The sequence below is a fragment of the Mercurialis annua genome, linkage group LG5, assembly GCF_937616625.2.
Source record: "Mercurialis annua linkage group LG5, ddMerAnnu1.2, whole genome shotgun sequence".
Taxonomy (NCBI): Eukaryota; Viridiplantae; Streptophyta; class Magnoliopsida; order Malpighiales; family Euphorbiaceae; genus Mercurialis; species Mercurialis annua.
In genome coordinates, this window is record NC_065574.1 from 16,704,056 (window position 1) to 16,730,526 (window position 26,471).

The 26,471-nt window shown below is 34.7% G+C and overlaps 2 protein-coding genes and 2 non-coding genes across 5 annotated transcripts; 1 reads left to right on the forward strand and 3 right to left on the reverse strand.

The window, feature by feature from the left end:
- Positions 1–19,638: 19,638 nt before the first annotated feature.
- Positions 19,639–21,409, forward strand: LOC126680121 (uncharacterized). Its single transcript, XM_050375177.2, has 6 exons — positions 19,639–19,765; positions 19,861–20,037; positions 20,131–20,307; positions 20,383–20,607; positions 20,725–20,853; positions 20,999–21,409. The coding sequence occupies exons 2-6, from the start codon at positions 19,861–19,863 to the stop codon at positions 21,224–21,226; spliced, it is 936 nt and encodes a 311-aa protein (XP_050231134.1). The 5' UTR covers positions 19,639–19,765; the 3' UTR covers positions 21,227–21,409.
- An 89-nt stretch (positions 21,410–21,498) lies between these two features.
- LOC126680117 (uncharacterized) lies at positions 21,499–24,683 on the reverse strand. 2 transcript variants are annotated; one of them, XM_050375172.2, is made up of 6 exons: positions 24,573–24,683; positions 23,624–23,848; positions 23,365–23,541; positions 23,027–23,251; positions 22,801–22,929; positions 21,499–22,023 (listed from the first exon to the last, which is right to left on the reverse strand). In XM_050375172.2, the coding sequence occupies exons 2-6, from the start codon at positions 23,834–23,836 to the stop codon at positions 21,790–21,792; spliced, it is 978 nt and encodes a 325-aa protein (XP_050231129.1). In that variant the 5' UTR covers positions 23,837–23,848; positions 24,573–24,683; the 3' UTR covers positions 21,499–21,789. The 2 variants fall into 2 exon arrangements, with proteins under 2 accessions (XP_050231129.1, XP_050231130.1); XM_050375173.2 differs by lacking the exon at positions 24,573–24,683 and adding an exon at positions 24,281–24,518.
- LOC126685247 (small nucleolar RNA Z101) lies at positions 22,116–22,211 on the reverse strand. Its single transcript, XR_007643358.1, has one exon. It is a non-coding gene; the product is annotated as a small nucleolar RNA Z101 (small nucleolar RNA).
- Positions 22,342–22,431, reverse strand: LOC126685255 (small nucleolar RNA snoR14). Its single transcript, XR_007643366.1, has one exon. It is a non-coding gene; the product is annotated as a small nucleolar RNA snoR14 (small nucleolar RNA).
- Positions 24,684–26,471: the final 1,788 nt, after the last annotated feature.

Here is a 26,471-nt window from a genome sequence, read left to right on the forward strand (position 1 = left end):
CGATCTTTCGGCATTCCATGATAAAGTTGTATTAAAAAACAAAATTGCTAAATGATCTTCATGGAGGGATGTCTGGCATTACATCAGAATGCTATTTGACCTTCTTTTATGAGATTAAGAATGTTGTAGGGACTTTTATAAAAATAGGTGCTGGTTTTTATATTTAAAAAAATATCAAATTGACTTAAAAATATTGATAAAACTATAAAAAAAATAAAAATTACTTACAAAAATACGGTACGTATATTGTTGGTATAATTTCAATATATTTAAAAGTTATGAAACAAAGAATTTGGAAACAACATTTGATTTAATATTGATATAATTTTAGTAAATCAAGAATAATTTTTTTATATATTTTCATTATATATTTGTTGATAATAAAAAATTTATGTATTTTGTGGTTGGTAATATATACAAATTTTTTATATTTATTTTCATTATGTATTGAATCAGAAAATTTGTATAATATTAGTATAATTTTAGTCTATTGTTAGTTAATTTTTAGTATACGCTGCGGTGTAATATTGGTATACTTTTTAGCGTAAGATGTGGTGTGATGTTAGAAGTCTAGCACTCTCAAATTTACAATAGCCACTTTCTGTTATGATATCCTTTGCTACCTAAAAGGAAATTAGTTTGAAAAGTAATGAGCAAAAAGCATAGTGAATATATATAACTAGTATAAAATTTTATAAAATCACGACCTTTACATTGATTCACGAAAAAATATGATTTTTAAAACATGTCAATCACAGGCACAAACTTTCGTTTATTGTCAAATTCATCATCGGGAGGGCAGTTTGCTGACGTGGCATGATACGTGGCAGACCCATCCGATGTCCAAGTCAGCGAAATTTCACAAGAAAATATATCAATGATGAATTTGAAAATAAACGAAAGATTGTGCTTGCGATTGACATGTTTTAACGGTCATGTTTTTCTCGTAAATCAATGTAAAAGTCGTGATTTTATATGTAATTAACCTAATATTATTCCTTTCGGTTTACAAATACGAATTTCAAATATTAAAAACCGTTAAGCTTTCATAAGCTCTTAAAAATTATTCAAAAGAGTAAATAAAAGCATATACAATATACTCAAGAATATAACACAAACCATCCTTACAACTCATAATAAAAAAAATATTAAAATCATATCAACATAGTAATATCCATATTTGTAATAATCGACCAAACTTTAAGTATGTAACCAGAAACACAACACTGGCTCACATCCTGGTCCAACCATTTTAGATATGTTTGATGGCTAACCCTTCCCCGTCATTATCACGGCTCGGCCTTTCTCCCTTCACCGATCATTAAATCAAGTGCCCTGTATCAAAATGTGCATAGACACACAAATAATATCTCTCATGTACATATATGAATAACAGCATATAATCGGGTGTATATTACAAATTTATCACCTCTCACATACATTATTACAGAGGAGGAATATCACAAATATAAATCTCAAATCATTTGGTCACAAACTCAATCACAGTTTGACGATCAAACAAACATCAAAATGTTTGTAAAATCAATCATTTTCACAAGCCATTTATAAAAACAAATAACTATCAAACTTGCCAAAAGGCATTATATATTTCATAAACATTAAACCTATATGTTAGAAGCACAAAGATTTTCCCAAAATTCAAATTCACATATCAAAATCAATGTAACTTTCTTTAAAAACAAAAATACATAAAGTAGTATTTGAACTTTTAACTTTGACACTTCATCAATCAGCTTTTGTGCATATCCAAATTGTCACCAAAATCACATCTTAAACTTATGAATCAATATCACATATGTACTGAAAATAAAGTATAAATTTGTATAGAAACGGCTTGCATATATACTCACCAAAATAGTTATTTAAACAAGCTACATTTCACACTCCAAACTGCCTTACCGCCTAGCCGCCCCTCCGGCTCTTGATTAATCACCTATATCTCCATTGCAAACAAAAAAACCCACATTTCATGACACATACTAACTATTTTTCTTCTCTAATGCCCATAACAATCTTTATACAGACATTTAGGTTCAAACTTATATGAATGAAGCATGATTATGAACAAGACACTAATTCTACTTCTTAGGTAGAACGTATGACTTCCATTAAATTTTATAAAAAGATCATTATAACTTAATTAGACCAAACCCTTCGGTGGATATTTAGATATATGAGTCTATAATCATTTCCAAAAGAAGTTTCACCAACCCAAGGTTTATACACCAAATTATACAATACCTCCTAAATATGGTTCAAACTACTAGGACGGACAAAGCAATTTAATATTTTGAACAAACCAAATATGCTCAAGACTGAGTAAGGCAACACTTAAACTTAAAAAGATGTAGACAACAGTTTCAAGTTTCAGTATCAACAAACAGAATTTAATTCAGAGTTATAGAATTCAACGCCCTAAGGCTGTAAAGTCGGATTCACAAACAGAATTGAGTGAACTACAATGAAACAATGAAATTAGATGAAAAATAATTACCAATTGAACTTGAATCACTTTTAAAACCTTACGAATTTATAGAATTTCAAGTTTAGAGGAATGTTCTAGGTTTGAAATGGGAAATTCGTTACGTTTCCTCTTCCTCTTATATATACATATACCTTATGAAATTACCAAAACAAGATAGTTTTTAACCTATGTTTGACACTTAACTAAACATTAAAAGCATTCTTGACATTTGTCTTAGCTAGATATACATCGAACTAAACTTCTCTTAAAACCTTAATGAGATCTTCTCTTAAGATCTTAATGAAAATTTAAATTACTTTTTAACATCAAATTTTTTATTTCATTCATTCAAACTGATTCAATTCAATAAATCGTAACATTTGTTTTAAATTTGATTCTAACATATAAAATGTATATATGCTTATTTTTATTTCATCTTAACAATATAAACACGATATGTAATTCATTATGAGTTCTAAATGAAACTTTCGAATAATGTATAAATTTTAGAAAAATATAAATATGCCTCTCATATTTATACGGGTTAATTCCATAAAACACTACGACCTTTACAAAAAAATTCATTTTAATCACGACTTTTAAAAGTTTTCATATAAAAACATGATCTTTCATTTTTTTTAAATTTATCATTTTAGTGTATTATTTGTACTGAGTTCTTCATTAAACCATTAATTAAAAACTCAAATTATAAATCGACACCAGATATTATTATCTTTCGGTTAGAGTTTGTAGGATTCGTAATTTTTGTTAGAAAAAATACACCAACTTTTACTTTGGTGATAGATCTAAAACAAAATAAAAGGTTGTGCCTTTAAATTCCAACTTTTAAAGGTTGTAATTAAAATAAAACTTCGTATAAAGGTTGTGATTTTTTTATGAAATTAACCCTATTTATACTAAATAACAATGTCGTTTACATATTATTTGACTTGAAAATATCATTTAAATCATTAAAATATAATAAATTTATCTCTTTCATAAATGATGGAAACGCAATTTATATCAACTAAGGATGGACCGAATCCTAAGAGGGTTCAGTCAAATGAAACCTACCTCAAAACTCGCCCTGAAGTAAACAGACGACATGTATCGGCATAGACGAATCCTTAAAAATTTACCGGCTTAAGGCAAGCCAATATAGACTAAGCCCAATGAAGATAACGACCGATCATCCTAGAAGTCGGCTGAATAACTAAGAAGACCGACTTCTGGAGATATAATCCTGAAAAGAGATTGAGTTTAAAGTCAACTACAATCACTACAAAATAAGGGAGATAAGGGGACCATAAAAATGGTCTCCTATTGTTAAAAAAAATGGTCCTCAAATATTTTGGGGACAATTAAGTTGGTCCTCATGTTTCGTCCCTATTGCCTCCATCCCCAATTATATAGGGGACGGAAATAGAAAAATTGTTCCTATTTTGGGGATGATTGTTGTCCCTAACTGGGGGACGAAAGTCATCCCTTTATATAAGGACGACTTTCGTCCCCATTGGACGCGGACGACTTTCGTCCCCATTTAGGAGGATGAGTTTCAGTTTTCATTTAATATGAACCATTTAATAGGGACAACTTTGGTTCCCATTTTATTTTTATTTTTTAATTAAATATTTAATAAATAAATTTATCAACTTTGGTTCCCATTTTATTTTTATTTTTTAATTAAATATTTAATAAATAAATTTACTTATATTAAAAAAGAAATCTGAATCTTTAATTCTATTATATCATTTAAAATAATTCTATTATATTATTCAAAATCGAACAAACAATAATCTACTGAAACTAAAAATTATGTCTAACATAAAAAATAAATGTTAAAAGTAAATTGGAAAAGGATCAGTTAAGCCCCTAACGTTTGGCCTATGGGTCAAGTAGGCCACTAACGTTCAGAAAGGTACAACTAAGCCCCTAATGTTATAAAATCATATCATATAAACCCTTTTATTTAACGCCTTTTAACTTTGGTATTAATCAAAATCATATTTGATTAACCAAAAAAATTTACTTCAAATAATTTAACATTTTAAGTTAACTTTAACTTGTTCAAAAATTGCTTTTCTAGCCCACTTCGGCTATCAAAAACGCTCATCTAAAACCGCCCGTTTACCAAACACATTTTACATTTCTGTAGTCCATAATATCTAAACAAATTTCCAATAGACTCGAACTTCATTCGACATCTCTAAGGTCTCCAAAATATTGCTCAAAGTTAGCTTATAAAAATGTCCTATTTATTTCATGTTTTTCGACCAACTTTGAGCTATTAAAAATGTGACTTACAGTGGCCCAAACTCAAAATAAAATTGGCATTCCTAAAGTTCAGAATGTCGTCTAAAACTTCCATTTAGACCTCAGACTAAAACTAGTACCCGAAGGTGTCAGAAATTAGTCCTGAAGTTGGTACCTCAAATCTAGAAATTAAAGCTGTTAAAAACGGCCTTCTAACGCTGATGTTTCAGACAGCGGAACAGGGTAACTACAACGGATAATTCCAAAACAAATTTGACATTCATAACTTTACACTTCCATCTACAATATCTGTGAAGATTTCAACTAATTCTGACTTACCATTTGTTCACAATTTAATTCCAAAGTTGCCCCCTTTTTTATGTTTTAACACTTAGTTTATTTTTCTAACTTATATTTCCTGTTTTGACTTAACTTCCGACATTGATAACTTTTAATCCGAATTAACAACACCACGTTTATTTTTCTTAAATCTCATCTATGCAACATCATTTATTTATTCCACTCATTTTTGGGTTAATATTATTATGGATTGAGGTCCGTTTTTATAGGCGAACTAGCCTTCATGACTTGATTCCAAAATTTCAAGATTTTATATTTTCAACACCTCACCTATTTCAATCATCACAGCCCTATTCAATGATCCAATTTCTAATCCGACTATCACGTATCATTTCCCGTATATCATTTACGATATAATACTCAAGCTTTCTAAAAAACTATCGCTCAATGACCATCAAATCGTGGTCTAAACTTAGTGTCATATACTGTTTTTAAGTTCAATTTTCTGCATTATATAACTTTAGTTTTAAACCACTTTAAACCATGATTTTAACTCCAAATCAACACGTCATGCGTTTTTAATATCTTTTTAGTAGTTTATGCATCTATTTTGAACAATGGTCTTGTTTTTCTTTTTGATTTATTGGAATGCGTTTTTTTAAACCTCTAATTAGTTTATGTTGAATGATCTGCCCGTAGTCGCTTCTTTTTCTATTTTATTTTGTTGTTGTTGTACTTTTGCCTCTGAGAAATATTCCTCGAGTTTATTATAGGATATGTCTCCATATTCTTTGTTTTGTTGTTTGTTTATTGTCATTTTCCCTGAGAAATGCTTCTCAATGTGGTGGTCGTTGCCTTTAGGGAGTTGTTTTCCCTTTTGTTGTTATTGCATTTTGTTTCTTTCTTTCTTCTATTATTATTTTTTGTTTGCGCTTTTGTAGCTTCCCATCAATATTTTCTTTCATTCTATTCATGATACAATTTCACGTATTCTGCATTCCATAATCTAGGTACTTCTTGTCCCTCTATTGTCTTCAAACGGTATGCTCCTCTTCCGGTAGTCTTGCTTACCCGACACGGTCCTTCCCATTTGCTTTCCAGCTTTCCTACGCCAGCGTTGCCTTTTCCTGTAGCCGCATATCTTATGACCAGGTTTCCTGCCTTGAAACTTCTTGATTGCACCTTTTTGTTGTGATACCTAAGCTTTGGCTTAGACGTTGGCCACATGTACTTTTCCCTTCTAACTGGTCTGCGGATCGCCTTAGTTCTTCTTCGTTTGTGTCTTCGTTGTAGTGCAATTTGTTCTTATTGATGGCATTCTGATTTCGATTGGACTACCTCTTCTCCAATATGTTACGTGAAATGGTGTTTCTCCCATTTCTTTCCTTAGAGTCGTTCTGTATGCCAAGACTATGCTGTTCAGTTCTTCCGCCCAGTTGCCTTTTGCTTTGTCCAGCCTCTTTTTCAACACTTTGTAGATCGTTATGTTGGTTACTTCTGCCATTCCATTTATTTGGGGATGCGCCACTGATGTAAATTGTAGGTTTATGCCAAGGTTTTCACAAAAACCCCTAAATATTGCACTGTCAAATTGCTTCCCATTATCTGTTACTAGTGTCTTGGGGATACCGAATCTGCATGCTACTTCTCTTCAGAAGAACTCCTCTGTCTTTGCTGTTGTTATCGTGGAGACCGCTTCAACTTCTACCCATTTTGTGGAGTGGTTGATTGTCACGAAAATGAATTTATTTTGGTTCTTCGCCGTTGGGAACGGTCCCATGATGTCTATTCCCCATTTTGCGAATTTCCATGGGCTTGGCGCGGGCTTGGTTTTCTGAGCTGGGTTGTGGGATCTGTCCCTGTGTCTTTGGCATTTGCCGCATTTCTTTACCAGTTCCTTGAGTCTTCTTCCATGCTTGGCCAGTAGTATCCTTGCAGGGATGCTTTTCTTATTAGGGCTGCTGGTCCCTCCTGTGCGCCGCATATTCCCTAATATAACTCGCTCAGAATATACTATCCCTCTCTCCGAGATACGCATCTGCACCACAGATTGCTTATGGATATCTGGTACAGCGTTCCTTCATAAATCGCATATTAAATAGCCGTACTTCTTAATTTTTGCACTTCGTTTAAGTCTTCCGGTGTCTTTCCCTCCTCTAAATATCTCCAGAGGAGCTCCATCCATACATCCAGCTCTTGTATGGGGCAACTTGTTAGCACATCAATCGTTGGTGATGTGATCTCTTCTTTGAATTCCATTATTTAGAATCTATCGCTTTTTTCGGATGCCGCTTTTTCTATGTCGTCCGCCTCCGTGTTTTCTTCTCTTCCGGTCTTTTTTTACTTGCCACTGTCCTCCTCGCTTCTCGATTTCTTATAGAAGTTCCTTTGCCTTTTGTTGTATTTTAACAGGTTCTCCTCTTTAGTGGCAAACGTCCCATCTATTTGTCCCACTACCAGTTGTGAATCACAGTGGATCCTCAAGTGTTTAGTTATTACTTCTACTGCTAGTGGCAGTCCTGCTATCAACGCTTCATACTCTGTCACATTGTTGGTTGCCATGAAATTTAGGTGGACTCCATATTCGATTTGCACCTTGTGTGGGCCTTTAAGGATGACTCCCGCTCCTGCCCCTTTTTCGTTTTTCGCTCCGTTGATGTAGAATTTCCATCTTTCTTTTACTTCCGGTTCTGTCGCGGGATCTTCGGTAAGTTCCGCTACGAAGTCCTCCAGGGTTTGAGCTTTCATTGCCTGCCTGGGTTCGTAACTGATGTCGTGTTCTCCCATGTGTATTGCCCATTTGACCATTCTTCCTGACAGTTCTGGTCTTTGAAGGGCATGTCGTAGGGGTTGGTCAGTTGGTACGACTATCGGGTGCGCCTGAAACTATGGCCTCAATTTCTTCGTCGTCGTTGTCAATGTTAGAGCCATCTTTTCAATTTCTGGATATCTGAGCTCTACGTCTTTTAAGGTCCGACTTACATAGTATATCGGTAGTTGTCCCTCCTCCTCTCTTATCAGAACCGTTGCAGTAGAGTCCCTGCATATGGAAATGTACAGGTATAGAACTTCAGCGTTCTTTGGTCGGCTTAGTAATGGTGGCTTTGTTAGGACCTTTTTCAGTTCATCGAGGGCTTGGCCGCACTCTTCTCCCCACTTGAATGTTTTTATTTTCAACATGTTGTAGAACGGAAGGCATCTTTTTGCTGATGATGAGATGAACCGTCCGAGGGTCGTTACTCTTCTGTTTAAAACCTGTATTTCCCTTTAATTCTTCGGTGGGGTCATTTCCAGGATAGCCTTGATTTTCTCTGGGTTTGCTTCCACTCCTCTTTAGGACACCATGTATCCCAAGAATTTTCCTCCTTCCACTCCGAATGTGCATTTTTCTAGGTTCATCTTCATGTTAAATTTGCCGAGTATCTCCATCATCGTTTGTAGGTCTTTGGGGTGATCTTCTTCCCTTTTTCTTTTCACGATTACATCATCGACGTATACTTCCATTGTTTTTCCGATTTGGTCTTTGAACATGTGTTTCATCAACCGTTGGTATGTTGCTCCTACATTTTTCAACTCGAAGGGCATCATCGTGTAGCGGTAGGTTCCTTCATCCGTGACAAAACTTGTTTTTGTTTGATCTTCTTCCTTCATCGGAATTTGGTTGTAACCTTGCGCCATGTCCGCCAAGCTGTACATCACATATCCGGCGGTGGATTCGACCAATTGATCGATATTGGGTAAGGGAAAGCAGTCCTTTAGGCATGCCTTGTTGAGGTCGGTGAAATCAATGCACATCCGGTTCTTTCTATTTGCCTTTTTCACTAGGACCACGTTGCTTAGCCAGTCCGGGTATTTGACTTCTCTGATGGACCCCGCCCCTAGCAATTTTTCTACTTCCTCTGCTATGATTCTTTGTCGCTCCTCCGAGTGTCGTCGCTTCTTTTGTCGAATTGGTTTCATGGTTGTGTCGATATTTAATTCGTGGCACACTACATCCAGTCGTACACCCTTGATATCAGAGACTTTTGTGGCGAACGTCCCTTCGAACTCCCTGAGCACTTTTTGGATCTCCGTTTCAGTAACTTCTTGCAGGTTAGTGCCCATTTTCACATTTTTTCCATTGTGGACTTCCCATGGCTTCGTTTCTCCTACCGGCTCGGCTGTTGATTCCTCACATGGCAGTTCCAATATCCCATCTATGTGGAGTAGCTTGGCCATGGCCGCCCAGTGGCTGGCTTCCGCGCCTTCTTGGCTTCCTTCGACGATCATTGTTCTTGAAGAGGTCGGGATCATTATCCTTCCGTTTCTCATATTGAGGACTACTTCCGAGTCGTAGAGGAACGGCCGACCCAATACAGTCGACCCTCTGATAATTAATATACATGGTGGACCAAAAATTTATTAATTATTAGAATTATTAATTTATTGAATATTTTATAAGACTTAATATTCAAATTGGTTCCCAAATTTTTTATTAATTATTAGAATTATTAATTTATTGAGTATTAATTATTAGACGGTTCACTGTATAAGATCATATAGAAGGCTCCTGCTCACAATATGGAAAGGGTAAGTAATTGTCCTTTCCTGGCATTTCCAGTCGTCGAAGTTCACTCGAATTTCCGCTGCTCCCGTCGTGTGAAGTCTGCCGCCTCTTATTCCTCGTATGTAGCTTGGCTTTGCCCTTACGCGGATCTGACTCCCCCCAGTCGCCCAATAGACCTTATCCGTGATGATATTAATGCATGATCCGGGGTCCACCAACACTCTCCAGACCTCTCGCCCTCCTACTTTTGCCGGAACCACAACTGCGGCTCTCGCTTCTCTCGGCTCGAGATTCGGACTCACGTTGCATTCTACCGCCGGCATCATAGTTCTATTCCGCTTGTATCTTCTCAGAGAGTTGTCGTCAGTCTCGTCTCTCTTTCTCTTTTTAATAGTACTCCTTTCGTGTGTGTCCATCTTAACTTGCCTAAATGTATGGTTGTGGGTTTATAAAGTTCTGGTTGCTCACCACTCTTATCACTAGAATTTTATTTTTCTGAGAACAATTTTCCCACAGACTGCGCCAAATGATGGAGGTGGTAATATTTAGAGATTATATAGGATCAGATCATTATTACAATTGAGTGTTTAGTCTAATTGAGGTGGTAATATGTCTCTGAATCCGGTCCTCTTTATGAATGAGAGACCGATCTATTTATAGCCGAGCATGTGTTCCTTGTTCTTCTTAGTCGATGTGGGATATGTATTTGATAGATGCTTTGTGCTTTTGCTTGTGAGCTTATTCCATCAATATCTTAATCATATGACATGTTAGTTAAAAATATTTATCCGCACGTCTTTTTTCAGTTTGTATCAAACACTTGATTCATAATGGATCCAAAAATAATACTTATGGAAGTTAAGTAGGCAAATTTAAAAATTGACATGTTAGATAGGTTAAAATGAAAAATAAATGTCTGATAGATTAACGGATACAAGTTAAAAAATACATTAAACCCTTATTATTCAATCAAATTAATCAGTAAAAAAACACATCAACTTAGACACTTGTAATTCATAACATTAATCAATCACAATAAGTACTAAAATCTGAATACACCAATTCAAAGCAGATTTATTTGGAGTAACATGCAGATCAAGTTGACTAGGCATTATACAATTCTTACATTATTAGAAGGATATAAATGCATTCACATTTGTATATGAAATATGGTGGACAACTAATTTCTGAGATACTATGGTTTAACGTTTATTATTGTTGACAACTCATTTAGTTTTCTTTTGACATACAAAATTAATTTTCATTAATTTCAAACAACTATAAATATAAGGATTCAAAAAAAAATTAAACCATTTTTAATAACATAAAATAAACAATTACATATATACTATTATTCACAATCCGCCTTATAAAATAAATTTTATATTATAATTTTAACATAATAAGATCAAAACCAATAAACTCCTCATATAAAAAAAACAAATAAACTCTTCATAAAGAAAAATTTAACCTTTTACAAAGAATAGTAAAATTGTAGTACTAATTGTAAAGAGAAGAAGTTGGATATTTAAGTTAGTTAGAGAGATTTAGTTAGTCTGTTATGTTTTCATGCTTTCTATTCTGAGCTTGCTTCTTGTATATAAAGGCAGCTCATGTAACTCTTTCAGCTTAATGAATCATTTCTCATTTTACAGATTCAATCACCTCTGTCTATAATCAGAGTTTATCAACATGGTATCAGAGCAAGTTATTCCTGTATTTTTCTTTCAATAACTGCTACTTTTCTTGCGATAACTGCTCATTTTCTTTCGCTTTCTCAGCTACCAAACAGTCTTGACCCATTCCATTTTTCTTTGATTCTTCACTAAAAATTACATATTCTGATTCTCCAGAGTATTTTGATTTTGAAAAATTTAATATTTTTCATTGAATCAATTCACAAATACACCATTACCTCAGTCAAATCTACTGAGTTCTTCTTTGATCATGGCGAATCTTTCTCAAATGGAAGATGCAAGTTCACCTTTTTACCTTCATCCTACAGAGAATCATAGTTTTGTGATTGTACAACCAGAACTGAGTTCTTCAAACTATGCTACATGGAGAAGATCATTTTTCCTTGCTGTTTCAATTAGGAATAAGCAAGGGTTCTTGGATGGATCGATTCCAAAACCTGCAAATGCTGATGTGCAGTTCAATGCTTGGACAAGATGTAACAATTTGATGATAGCTTGGCTATTAAGATCTATATCTCCATCTATTGCTTCCACTGTGTTCTTCATGGACAATGCTTCAAAAATATGGGAAAAGTTAAGCCAGAGATTTTTACAACCTGATGATGCAAAGATTTGTCAGTTACAGCAGAGATTATGTACTATTACTCAAGGTACTAATTCTGTTGACACTTATTATACTGAGTTAAATGGAATATGGGAAGAACTTCAATGTTATAGACCTCTTCCACATTGTAGCTGTGGAAGATGTAATCAAGACTGTTTTCAAAAGTTTGTAGATATACAGCAGAAGGATTATGTTTTTCAATTCTTGAATGGATTGAATGAAACTTTTCAAAATCAGAGATCACAAGTACTGAACACAAAACCTTTTCCCAATATTGACCAAGCTTACAATATGATACTGAGAGATGAAAGTCAGAGGGCTTTATCAATTCATCAAATGAGTTTGATGGATACAGTTGCTGCTATGGCTGTCAAGAAGAACAAACTTGACATGATATGTTCAAACTGTGGTAAACAAGGTCATGAGAAATGTAATACCCCAAAATGTCTAATTATCTAATTGGACCACGTGTTCAGTTTAGATTCGCCAAAGTGGCGAAATCGGAAAGATTTAGATAAAATTAAGATAAATAAATTTCAAGTAGGTCGGTTTCAGAAAATTAATTATGAGAAAATTAAGGTTATATTTCAATTCTAAAGTTATAATTGAAATTAAAAGGAAAAATGGCAAGAAAAGTCCAAAATAAGGTATAGGGACCAAAGTGGTAATTTAGCCACTTGGTGGCGAAAATAAAAATATTGGATTTTGACGGGAAAGTGTTAATATCGAGTTTTGTATTATTTATCGGATATAAATAATACGCATAAGTCGTAATAAAAGAGTTTATCGATTTAGCTATGGACTAAATCGTATAAAAGAAAAGTTTAAAGGATGAGTGATAAGAATCAAAAAGAACAAGGACTCAAGTGAGCTTTTAGCCAAATCATATATAATTAAGGAAGTATGAATGAAGGAAGCAGAGAGAACCATCGAGAAAATTGTGACATTATCGCCGATTACGTTGTTTCGCCGCCGTTTCGCCGTTCGACGTCCGATTCAAGCGATTCAAGCGGCAATCTCTTCAGAATCTTGTCCTCTATCGATCCTAAGCTTCGTTTCGAGGTAAAATTCTTGAAATTTGGTGCTAAAATCGATAATAAAAGGCTGTTTTAAGTTTTATAGCGTATTGGTTTGAATTCGACGTTTTTGAGTTTATTATGGCGTTTTTGAAGAAACCGAGATATGGGTATTGACTAGGGAAGTGTTTAGCATGTCGGAATGGGAGTAAAACCCCGGAAATCGACTTCCGGGGAGCTGTGCACGTGGTGCACGACCGTGCACCACGGGTGCACGAATGTGCACCACGGGTGCACGAACGTGTACTGGAAGTACACGAACGTGCACCTAGCAAGGTACACGATCGTGTACTTGAAGTACACGAACGTGCAATTTTCATGGTGCACGGACGTGTACTGGAAGTACACGAACGTGCACCAGTGAGGTGCACGAACGTGTACTTTAGTACACGAACGTGTACCTACCGAAGGGCACGCCCGTGCACCCTGACTTGCCTCCACGCGTATGCAAGCTGTAATTGATCTAGGTGTGTGACGTTTTGAGTAATTTGACTCTAAAGGATGGGTTTCGGACTTTGAGAATCATTAATCTCGAGATTAGCTCGACGTTTTAGATAAATAATAATAATGGAAAACGTCAAGGACGTTAAGCGATTCGCAATCATGAGATATGGTATTCGCTAAGTCATCTCTACGACTAGAGATATCGAATATGTAAATACGTATAAAATGAAACTAAATCCTAAAACTTAAAAGTATTATACGTATAGGAATACGAGATTCACGTCTAACTATTAAACGATTTATCAGACGTGTCAGCGAGTAGTGAAGTCAATAGAAGTGGACTAGCAAGAGCGTACTATCAGATCGATCATATCATTTCTTGGATTGCGGTCACTGTGAGTTGTATTTTACTTTCACGTATTATATATTAAAGTTATTTTATATATATATATATATATATATATATATATATATATATATATATATATATATATATATATATATATATATATATATATATATATATATATATATATATATATATATATATATATATATATATATATATATATATATATATATATATATATATATATATATATATTGTTTGTACGCATCGTATTACATATAATTGATTGAAATGTTATATGTTTTATTAGTTTATATATATGAGAACTAGTATGCGATCCGAAGAAACTAGCTACCTATTGGGTGTCAATAGGTTGTGTGATCACCAGTATCGAGTCAGTCTAGTATGTTTGCATTTGAGAAATAACTTGACACAGCTGGGAGCTGATGATGATTATGAAATTTACGATTGGGTATATGAATTGATACGAGTGAGTACTCGGCTACGGTGTAGTCCGGAGTCCCCGTATCTAGTGGCTGGGCCACCAGCGAGTTGGACTCGCGATTGATATTTACGATTGGGTTGAATGATAATGACTATTCGAGAAATGTGTCGCATGCTAGGATATTAGTTTCATACGGATCAAATACATATTTATATGTTTTATATTAATATTTTCTTGAGATGCGATGCTATGTTTCTATATTAATACTCTTAGTAAATGTCAACTCACTCAGTATTTCTCCAAATACTGATCCCTCACCTTTGATGTCTTTCAGGTGCTTAGCTTGTGGACTTAGCTAGAGGCCAATTTTGAAGTCCAGAAGTCAGCTGTATATGTTAGTTTCTGACTTCTGTGAATGCTGCAGTAGTGGTCCTTCGTCGATAGTATAGTAGCCTAGACAGCAGTTCATTTTGATTGTATATATTAACTGCTGTTATTGTTTTATATGCATTTTGATAGGCTACGTGTTTAGTATATGATCCACGGGCCCAGATGCCGGTGAGATGTTTGAAACACTAACTGATGTATATAGTACCGCGAGGCCAGTTCGTACAGGGTACGGTAACTAGAGCCCGCGAGGTTTTGAAACAGTTAGTGTAAATGTATGATTATATGTTATATATGTATATTTGCTTCCGTTGTTTGATATTGTTTGTTTATATTATATTTGCGAAAAATTATTAGTGATTTAAGGCTTGCTACGGGTTCCGGAGCTACCACTCCCGTTCCCTAGCGCCGGTTGCGGCTCAATAATTTGGGTCGTGACAAGAAAGAATCTTGTTTCAGACTGGTTGGTTATCCTCCCAATTTCAAGTTTAAGAATCCTACAAGGAATCCTAATTTGATCAACAATCCTACCACCAGTTTTCAACACAGACCACCAAATCATGCTGCTGCTTCAGGACATTATAGACCCCCTGCTTACTATGTTGCTCCAGCACCTAGAGCTGCATACAATGTTCAAGCACAGTGTAATGAGGATACACCTGTGACACATGAGTCTAATTCACTCAATCTTACTCCTGAGCAGATTCAGAAACTCTACCTATTGCTGAGTGATTCCAGTAATAAACCTCAATTCTCTCCAGAACCAGCTAATCCTTCAACTGGTATGATCATTTCACCATCTATATTTGCTGCTATGAATGTTGCATCTAGCACCAATAATACAAATACCTGGATTGTTGATACTGGAGCTACTGATCATATAGTATGCTCCTTAGACTTATTCAAAACTTATAAACATGTTTCTAATTGGTCAGTGCAGCTTCCAAATGGAATGAAAGCCCCTATTACCCACATTGGACAGTTCATCTCTTCTCTAAACTAATAATTCATAATGTGTTATTAGTTCCCTCATTCTCATTCAATCTGCTCTCAGTCAGTAGATTGATTTTTTAGTAGAAATTATGCCTTGATGTTTCTTGCTGATTACTGTCTGATACAGGATCACCAAACTTTGATGAAGATTGGTCAAGCTAAAGTCATTCAAGGACTATATTATCTTCAACTTGAAGATAATAAGGACAAATTAGTTCATAATTCTGTTAAGAACAGTTATGTTTCTACTGTAACCACAACCAATACAGACTTATGGCATTGTAGACTAGGTCACATCTCTAAGCCTAGAATGCATTTACTTAAGTCTGTTTTATCCATTTCTGATGTTGATTTGTCACATGTGTGTGAAATTTGTCCTAAAGCAAAACAGAGAAGGTTACGTTTTCCTGTTCATACTAATAATACAAACTCTGTTTTTGAGCTTATTCATATGGATGTTTGGGGTCCTTACTCAGTTGCAGATTTGAATGGTCACCATTTTTTCCTCACAATAGTTGATGATTACTCAAAAGTCACTTGGATATATTTGTTGAAAAATAAATCTCAAGTTGCTGAGGTGGTTACTCAGTTTCATCAGATGGTTCTCACTCAATTTCACAAGTCTATTCAGATTATTAGAACAGACAATGGAACATAATTTTTTCTGTCAGGGTTTTATTCATCCAAGGGTATAATACATCAGACTACATGTGTCTATACACCCCCAGCAAAATGGTGTTCCAGAGAGAAAACACCAACATCTTCTAAATGTTGCAAGGGCTTTACTGTTTCAAGCTCATTTGCCTATCACTTTCTGGGGTCATGCTGTTTTGACAGCAGCTTACATCATCAACAGGATTCCCACTCCTCTTCTCAAGAATGCCAGTCCATATGAAATACTCTACAATCACAAGCCTGACTACATGTCTATAAAGGTATTTGGATCACTTTATTTTGCCGTCAATGTTGATCCACACAAGAAAAAGTTTGATGCCAGAGCCAAGAAATGTATTTTTGTGGGTTACCCTATGCACACTAAAGGGTTTAAGGTATATGACCTTCAATCTCAACTTGTTTTCATTTCTAGAGATGTCAATTTCCATGAAACTGTTTTTCCCTTTCAAACATTACCTCTTCCAAATTCATCACCTCCTGTTTTACCAAACATACCTCCTTATACATTTAATCCTTCTTTTTCTCACCCTGAACCTATTTCTGAAAATGTTTATGCTTTTCCAATCCATTACCACCTCGCAGAAGCAGTAGACCTTATATTATTCCTTCTTACCTTTCTCAATATCAGCATAATGTCTTTACTTGTTCTACACCCTATCCTCTTCATAAATACCTATCCACATCTCACTTATCACCATCATACTTGTCTTTTGTTATGCAAGTATCTACTCATACAGAACCACAAACTTATAACCAAGCTGTCCAATCTCCTAACTGGCAACAAGCAATGAAAGAAGAATTGCTTGCTCTTCATCAGAACAAGACCCGGTCTTTAGTTCCATTACCTCCTAGACAGCATGTAATTGGATCTAAATGGATTTACAAGATTAAACATCATACTGATGGAAGCATAGACAAATATAAAGCCAGGCTAGTGGCTAAAGGATACACTCAGAAATATGGTTTTGATTATCAAGATACATTATGTCCAGTGGCTAAACATACTACTGTCAGACTTTTCCTTGCTTTAGCAGCCATTAACAATTGGCATCTAGCTCAATTGGATGTCAATAATGCTTTTATTAATGGAGAATTGCATGAGGATGTCTATATGTCTATTCCTCAAGGCTATCAGATTGATGGGGAGATGTCTGCTACATCAACTACCAAGCTTGTCTGCAAACTTCATAAGTCCTTATATGGTTTAAAGCAAGCTTCAAGACAATGGAACTTAAAGTTTACCACTGCCTTGTTAACTCAAGGGTTTATTCAATCAAAAGCAGATTATTCTCTCTTCACCAAGTCAGACTCAAATGGCTTTATAGCTCTGTTGGTATATGTTGATGATATCATCATTGCTAGCTCAAACTTGACTGCTATTTCTTGCATCAAGACTTATTTGGCCAGTCAGTTTAAGCTTAAAGACTTGGGATCCCTTAGATATTTTATTGGCTTGGAAATTGCAAGAAATAAGTCTGGTATTTCTCTCTGTCAATGCAAATATGTCCTTGATTTGCTTGATGAATATGGATTAACAGGTTCCAAACCAGTCTCTACTCCTATTGAAGCCAATCACAAACTTGCTCACCAAACTAAAGATATTCTTCCTAATCCTACTGGTTTTAGACAGTTGGTAGGCAAGTTATTATATCTCACTTTCACTCGTCCAGATATAACTTATGTAGTTCATGTCCTTACTCAGTTTATGGACAAGCCTTCTTCTATACATTTACAAACTGCATTGAGAGTGTTGAGATATCTTAAAGGTTCTCCTGGTCAAGGTGTTCATTTTTCTTCATCTGCTTCATTGCAGTTAAGTGCTTATTGTGACAGTGATTGGGCTGGCTGTCCAGAAACCAGGAGATCTCTTACTGGATACTGTATTTTTCTTGGTTCCTCCTTGGTCAGTTGGAAATCTAAGAAACAACAGGTTGTTTCCAGAAGTTCCACATAAGCAGAGTATAGATCAATGGCCACAACTGCAGCAGAGGTTACATGGTTGGTCTATCTCTTGACAGATTTCAAGATTCCTCTTTCTCTTCCTGTCAATTTCTTCTGTGATAATGTTTCAGCTCTACACATTTGTAACAATCCATTTTTCCATGAAAGAACGAAGCATATTGAACTGAATTGTCACTTTATCAGAGAAAAAATTCAAACAGGCATTCTCAAGCCCACATATGTCCCTTCTCATCAGCAGTTGGCTGATATATTTAATAAAGCTCTCAGCTCTGGTCAGTTTCACAATTTGTTATGCAAGATGAGCATCAACAACATTTATGCTCCTCTTGAGGGGGAGTGTAAAGAGAAGAAGTTGGATATTTAAGTTAGTTAGAGAGATTTAGTTAGTCTGTTATGTTTTCATGCTTTCTATTCTGAGCTTGCTTCTTGTATATAAAGGCAGCTCATGTAACTCTTTCAGCTTAATGAATCATTTCTCATTTTACTGATTCAATCACCTCTGTCTATAATCAGAGTTTATCAACACTAATCATAGTAAGAAACGGATAGCATAATAAATTGCTATAGCCCTTAAATGATTAGCTGAAAGGTCATTATCTATCTTCGCTTCTTAAATCATGTATAAAATTGAATCTTATAAATATTTTAAACAACCAAAATAAAGAAGATAAAAATTAATTTAGTCATCTTAATTTTTTGAATTCAATTTAGTCATCTATAATATTTATAAAGCAAATAAATAGAAAAAAAATGAAGCTATCATCAATGAAAATATTAAACCATTAATGATAGCCAGAGAGAAAAAATAAACTCTACGCATCTAGGGGGTTTTATTGGCTCAATCATTAAAAATTATTACACCTTTTGTTTTTTTGTTTTGATTCAATCTTTCAAAAATTGTCAATTTTAGTTAATTTTTTAATTTTTAATTTCAATTACATATCCATCTGTTTAAATGAAAGTGGAAAAAGGTTCCACATTTACCTTTCATGTTTAGAATGTGGTAAAAATTAAAATTGGAACAATACGAAGCTATATGAAGAGCATAATTTAAATATTTTTCACTATAATTTGAATAAATAAATACAATTGGAACTGAAAACTGAAATAAACTAAAATTAAGAATTTTGAATGTTTGAATGAACGCTCAAAATCGGAAAAGTGAACAAATGGATGTAATTGAAACTGAAAACTGAAAACTGAAAAATAGACTAATTTTTAAAAAAAAATTGAATGTTTGGACGATAAACGATCAAAATCGAACAAGTAATTTTTTTTTAAAATGATTAAGTCTTTTTTATTTGAAAGAAAAGGAAAGGGAAAAAAAACAGGACAACTAATTTAGATCTATAATTGAAAGGAGTGTTTCGGAGAAGGTTCAAAATTATATTTTTCCAAAAGTCAAATAAATTATTCTACTATTAAATGATACCCACTGTATCTGTATTTTTTTATTTTCAAGATAAGTTGTTTCTTCAGCTTAAGTACTATAAGTATACGTTGTTTCTTTAGCTCAAGCAAGTGAGTGAAGAACAAGAACATTTTCAAGGTAACAAACATTTTTGGGTGTAGGAAATAAGTTTCGATTTCTTCGTAACTTTACGTAATAGTTATACAAAGATTGAGTGATTGACTACTTTTCAGATGGCTAATGAAGAGGCGGTCACTGGATTTCATGGTTGGATTTCGCGAGATCCGAACTCAAAGTTTGCAGCAGAATCAGGAAGGTATCATCTGTATGTATCGTATGCCTGTCCCTGGGCTTCAAGGTGTCTCGCATACTTGCAGCTTAAAGGGCTCCAAGGAGCCATCAGTTTTACGGTATCAAACTCATCATCATTATTTAGTTTTCGTGATCATAATAAATCCATCTCGCAGTGATTTTCATCTTCTAAATGTTCCGAACGTGTGCAGGCTGTGAAGCCCATATGGGGAAGAACAAAGGACACTGATAACCATATGGGATGGGTGTTTCCTGCTACCGATACAGAGGAACCAGGAGCCGAACCTGACCCTTTGTACGGTGCCAGCAGTATAAGAGCTCTCTACGAGCTTGCCTGTCCTCAGTATGCTGGAGCGTATTCGGTTCCTGTATGTTCCCATTTTCTTTCTTTCGGCTAATCAAAACTCAAACAATTGTTGATATTCATTTGTATGATATGGTAGGTGCTGTGGGATAAGAAACACACGACAATTGTTAACAATGACAGTGGAGAAATCATCCGAATGCTTAACACAGAAATGAATGAATTCGCGACCCATCCAGAGGTGGATTTATATCCTGCCGACTTGCGATCTCAAATTGATGAAATTAACGAATGGGTATATAAGGCGATCAACAAAGGTGTCTATACTTGTGGTTTTGCAAAGGACCAACAAACTTATGACCAAGTAGGCTTTCTTTTACGTTCCCATTTCTGCATTTCTGTTTCCGTGATACATAGTGTAACACTTATTATTGATTAATTTGCGGATGCCTGTAATTCTATTCACTCATATTATCTGCAGGCTGTGAAACTGTGCTTTATATGCCTCAACAAATGTGAGGCAATACTTAATGAGCAACGCTACTTGTGTGGCGACGAACTAACTGAAGCAGATGTCCGCCTGTTTGTCAGCCTTGTAAGATTTGATGAGGTACTACATCATCCCCATTTACTCATAAGCTATTTTATGAGGACCAACTAGAGATTTCTGCTCAATGACGGTCCAAAATCAGTCGCAAATCGCCTTTTTTTGTAGTGAACGTATGTGATGACTTTGGTTTTGGTATGATATGCAGGCTTATGCTGCTCTGTTCAATTGCAACGAAAAACAGCTAAGGGAGTACCCAAATCTGTTCAACTTTACCAAAGAGATTTACCAAATTCCTGGAATCAGTAGCACTGTGAACATGGTGCACATTAAGAAGCATTATTATAAAAGCCATCCTCAGTATAATCCCATTGGAATCATTCCTATCGGCCCTAACATCGACTTTTCATCACCCCATGATAGAGATCGCAAATGAATTGAAGTTTTATGAGTGTATGTCGACGGAAATAAATCTCAAATCGGAGTTGCGTTTACGGGAGATTAAGAAATGCTTTATAATTAGCAAGTCTTGAATAAAATTTCTTGTTGTTTATGTTCTTGGTAATGTATGTTGACCATTTTTACCTAAAATAAAAATCATACCGATGTTCTTGATTTACTCTTTTTCTGGAAGAAATTTGTTAATGACAATCACACTTAAATTCGTTATGATGCGGTGGAGAAATTGAAATTTAATTTGCTGTGAACTGAGGTCAATAAACAATTTATTTTTTTTATTATGATGAGCAGAACTTCAAATCAACCTGAGAAACCAAAGTCTACTACATGAATGCCCATCTTCTCAAATTCTATTATTAGCAAAAGAATCATGAGAATAGGACACAAATTTAACATTCAAAATAAAATAAATCCAACAGAAACAAGGCCTATTACACTCAGGAAGATCACTATAATGCAATTTCCCAACACAAGTTGATACTCACACACACTACCATAAGGGTGTCCATTATTTGCTTCAATTGAAATGCACATAAACATTTACTTACCGAACTTCTCTCGGTCATGAGGGGACGAAAAGTCGATATCCGGGCCGAGAGGAATGATACCAAATGGATTTATTGAAGGATGGCTTCCATAATAATGCCGCTTTATATGTTCCATGTTTACTGTGCTACTCATACCAGGGACTTGAAATATATCCTTGGTATAATTCAACAAATTTGGGTACTCCCTTAGAAGTTTTTTGTTGCACTTGAAGTGAACTGCATAAACCTGTCGAAAAAGGAAATTACTACCGAGTTCGATATCAAGAAAATGCTAGAACGACTACCACATTTTATAATTATAAATCAAAACAGTGTCCCTTGGGCATCAGTTCTCCAAGGTGATATTAGACATCAATGAAATAATTCAGATGCAAACGATCCATTTGGTATCATGAGATGCATCCTCTGTCCCCATTTATTAGCAAAAATATTAAAAAATTAACATTCTTCCATAAACGTGAATACATTTTTTAAAGCAAAAAACAAACGAACACTATAAATAAATAAAAACTAAAGGAAAATCAACAAGATAGAGGGTTATATAGCAATCAGAACCAGTCGGGATTCACAGTAACATCACACTTACGTTTAGCCAGAGGATTGACAGACACATGAATTTCTATCGTCACCTCGCTTTTAACCCTCAAAGATAATGTAATAAGTAAATATGTCTGTGTATGTATGTAAATTAATATGTACTAATTTAGTTATCATGTATAGTTTTGTTCTATATCTATATTAACCGAACCAGACTATTAAAATTACTACCAAACCAAGAATTTATATAAATATTTGATATAGCTTGGTTTTTAATATATCTTTTATAGAATGATTTGGTTTAAGATTAAACCGAACCAAATCAAACCAAATTTTTCCCACCCCTACTACTTGGTATAGAAAATGCTTTCACGAGGGAATCTGTTTAATTATGATCAAAGACTGAAAGGAAGGAAGAAGCAGGCAACATGAACCGATGAGAAAATTATATGAAAACATGTAGTACCTCATCAAATCTTATAAGGGTGACGAACAACCGGATATCTGCTTCAGACAGAGTGTTTCCGCATATGTAGCGTTGCTGTCCTAGTATCATTTCACATTTATCAAGAGCTTCATACAAGTGTTTTGCAGCCTGCAGAGGAGATCCAAGTAAAATATTAATCAATCGACAGACAAATTCTCTAAAAGTAATGCTGGTCTAAGAATGTGCAATTACAGAGAAATCTCACCTCCTCATAAGGTCCTTGCTTCTTTGCAAAACCACATCTATAAACACCATTATTTATCCCATCGTATATCCATTCGTTGGTTTCATCAATATGAACTCGCACCTCCGGAGGATATAAATCCAGCGCTGCATTTTCAGCTATATCATTAAATTCCGTATTGAACATACGAATAATTTCGGAACTCTCATTACTAACAATTGTCTTGAGCCTCTTATCCCATAGAACCTATCATAAAACAAAATGCAGCATATGAACTCAATAAACTAAAGAAAAAGCTATGGAGAAGTTCCCGTGCAACATAGATTCAAAGGCAACATTAAGCGAGTAAACGAACATACAGGAACAGTGTACTTTCCAGCATAATTAGTACTTGCAAGTTCATAAAGTTCTCTTATACTTTTTGCCCCATTCAAGGGGTCCGGTTCAGCTCCTTGTTCTTCTGTCTTAGAAGTAGGAAAAACCCATCCCATATGCTCATCGCTGTCCTTCGTTCTTGCCCATATGGGTTTGACAGACTACAGGCGGAATACGGAAACAAAAATCAGTTCAGTCATTAGAATCTAAATCAAAAGTATAGAATGGCCATCGGAATTATACCGTGAAACTGATGGCATTGTCGAGTCCTTTTATCTTCAAGTATGCAAGACATCTGGAAGCCCAGGGACAAGCATAAGATACATATAGATGATACCTTCCGGATTCAGCTGGAAATTGAGAATTTGGATCTCGCGAAATGAAATTGCGAAATGTTGAAGCAGTTCTTTGAAATGCTCCAATTTCCGACATTTCATCCAGGGCAGATCGAGCCATTCAAAAATGTCGCTGAAGATTGCAGAAATTCAAGAAAATAAATAAGAAATTAAGACTTTATTATACCAAGCAAAACTAGACTTATCTTGATATCTAAGAGATGGGATTGACAAGCTAGGAAGTGAACAAATTTTTTTAACATCCTTCCATAGCTGCAAGTTAGTAACATAAAAAAAACTTCATGTTTACAAGTTAAAATGTCCCAACCTCAGATTAAAAACTAAGAATTGCTACTATTTTTATCAAAAGCAAATGAAAAGGTTCCTCAGGTGATATGAAATTGGATCATTAATGGCAAGGGTTTAAATTTGCAAATTAATTGATCTTTAAATTATGCAAGTTAAACAGAGAAATATTGCAAGAGACCAAGTACATGTTTTCCATTTTGGAAACCTGTCACTTGTCATTTCGGACACGAAACTTCATTTTTAACATAAAAAAAACCTTAAATAACACTGTTTCGCCGTGTTCGTATCCAGTATCCTGTTTTTCCGTGTCTGTGGCCACACTACCGATTGATGAATAACTAAAACAAAGAAACCACATAAATAAAACTTTATTTTTGCTACTGGAAACTATCATCAGCATGTTTAAACCTGATTATCTATAACAAACCATGATCAAGAATATTATCATAAAAAAAGACTACTATTCAAACTTTTTTCGATTGATCCAGCAATACAATTGCATGAAAAAATAAATATGAAAATCAAGAAACAAGAAATGGTTTAGTTACCTGGAAAATGAATGGTGGGAGGATGAAGAGAATAGAGTGGGTGTTTGTTTGTTTAATATATTAAATCAGGTATCATCATTTATAGCTATAATTATTAATTGCTACTAACTTTTGTTTAATATATTAAATTTTCAATGAATGCGCTGTAGCTATTCGGCTTTGTTAGGCTCTTTTTTGTTGACTATTGTCCAAGGCTGCGGATATGTGTATGTTGCACTCATCCTGCAATTGTGGAAATTAATGCTCCAAATGTTCATTTCTTTTTGGTAGAAAGTAAGAAAAATTATTGCACACAACCATTGCGCCATGTCATTCGTGCAACAAACCAATTGTGCGTTAACCATGTGGAAAATTAAATGATAAAAAAAATAAGTAATAATTAAAAGATTCCCTATCGCAAATGCTCATTGGCTTGATGTAAAAATGACGTGGCGCAACGGTTGCATGGGATAAACACTCTAGAAAGTATAGAAAAGCCATTTAAGTTTGTCAGAAAAACACGTAATTAATTTTGGTTTTCTTATTCTCATTTGGGTTCTTAATATTATTTTTTCGGGTAAAGGAGATTATATTAATTAAAAGTTGTAAAATCAACCATTATAAATTGTTCGATAACATTTGGGACACTCCCCAACCAAATAGCAATCTGGTCTAATTTTCTAAAAGCCAAACTTGCTAAAGCATGTGATGCCTTGTTGCTATTCTTTCCTGCAAAGACAAAGCCTTCACAAACATCTCTGTTCATCATGCTATAACAGTCTAGACCAATTAGGCCAATATCATTACAAGGCAAATCTTTCGAATTGAAGGTATCCACTACAACCTTTGCATCAGAATGGATGACAAAGAGAGTTTGTTAGCGTAATTAATATACTATTGTAGGGTAGTATAGTCTTTTCCTTTATTGTAATTTGTCTATATAAAGACCCCTTATGTTATTTTAGGGTTTAAGGCTTTCTTATCTAATATTAGCCTCCATTATTCTTACTGTTCTATTTTCTCTAAAATCAATAATGTTTGGATTCTTTTATTAATATTATCATGGTATCAGAGCCTAATTATTATTGCTTCAAGATGATGATTGCGGCCATATTGATGAATTTTTTTTTCTCCTCCGAAGTATTGGGTATTTAGCAGTTCTGGGTATCTAGAATTTTATTGGCTATGGGAAAATTGCATTAGCTTTTGAAATAATTTGACGAATACAGTGTATGAAGTTCATCATTATCAATTTTTTGGCAAAGTTGATTCTTATTTTATTTCTTTTGTGCGCAGAGGTGGTGGTCACTTTGGATAATTGGGTTTGATTTCTATTATTGATTATTTTAATTGTTTATTATTTGTTAGATCTTTTATTATGTCTAAAATTAGAGATGATTCGCTTCAAGCAGTTAGTGTTCAGTTAGATGGTAAAAATTATGCGTATTGGAGTTATGTGATGAAAAATTTCTGAAGGGTAAACAAAAGTGGGGTTATATTTCGGGTACTTTCCTCAAGTCTGAGGATGGCACAGCTGCTGATTATGTGTCTTTGTTAGATAAGTGGGAAGTTGCTAATTTCAAGATTATTACTTGCATCAATAATTTTGTTAAGCACTCGATAGGTACCTAATTAGCAAAATATGAGACAGCTAAGGAGGTTTGGGATCATCTAGCTAGACTGTACACACAGTCTAACTTTGCAAAACAGTACCAGTTGGAATCTGATATTCGTGCTCTGCAGCAAAAAAGTATGAGTATTCAGGAATTTTATGATGCTATGACAGATTTATGGGATCATCTGGCTCTCACAGAATCTGCTGAATTACGAGCTTTTGGGCCTTATATTGCACGAAGAGAGGAGCAGAGATTGGTACAATTCTTAATGGCTCTTCGTGATGAGTTTGAAAGACTTTGTGGG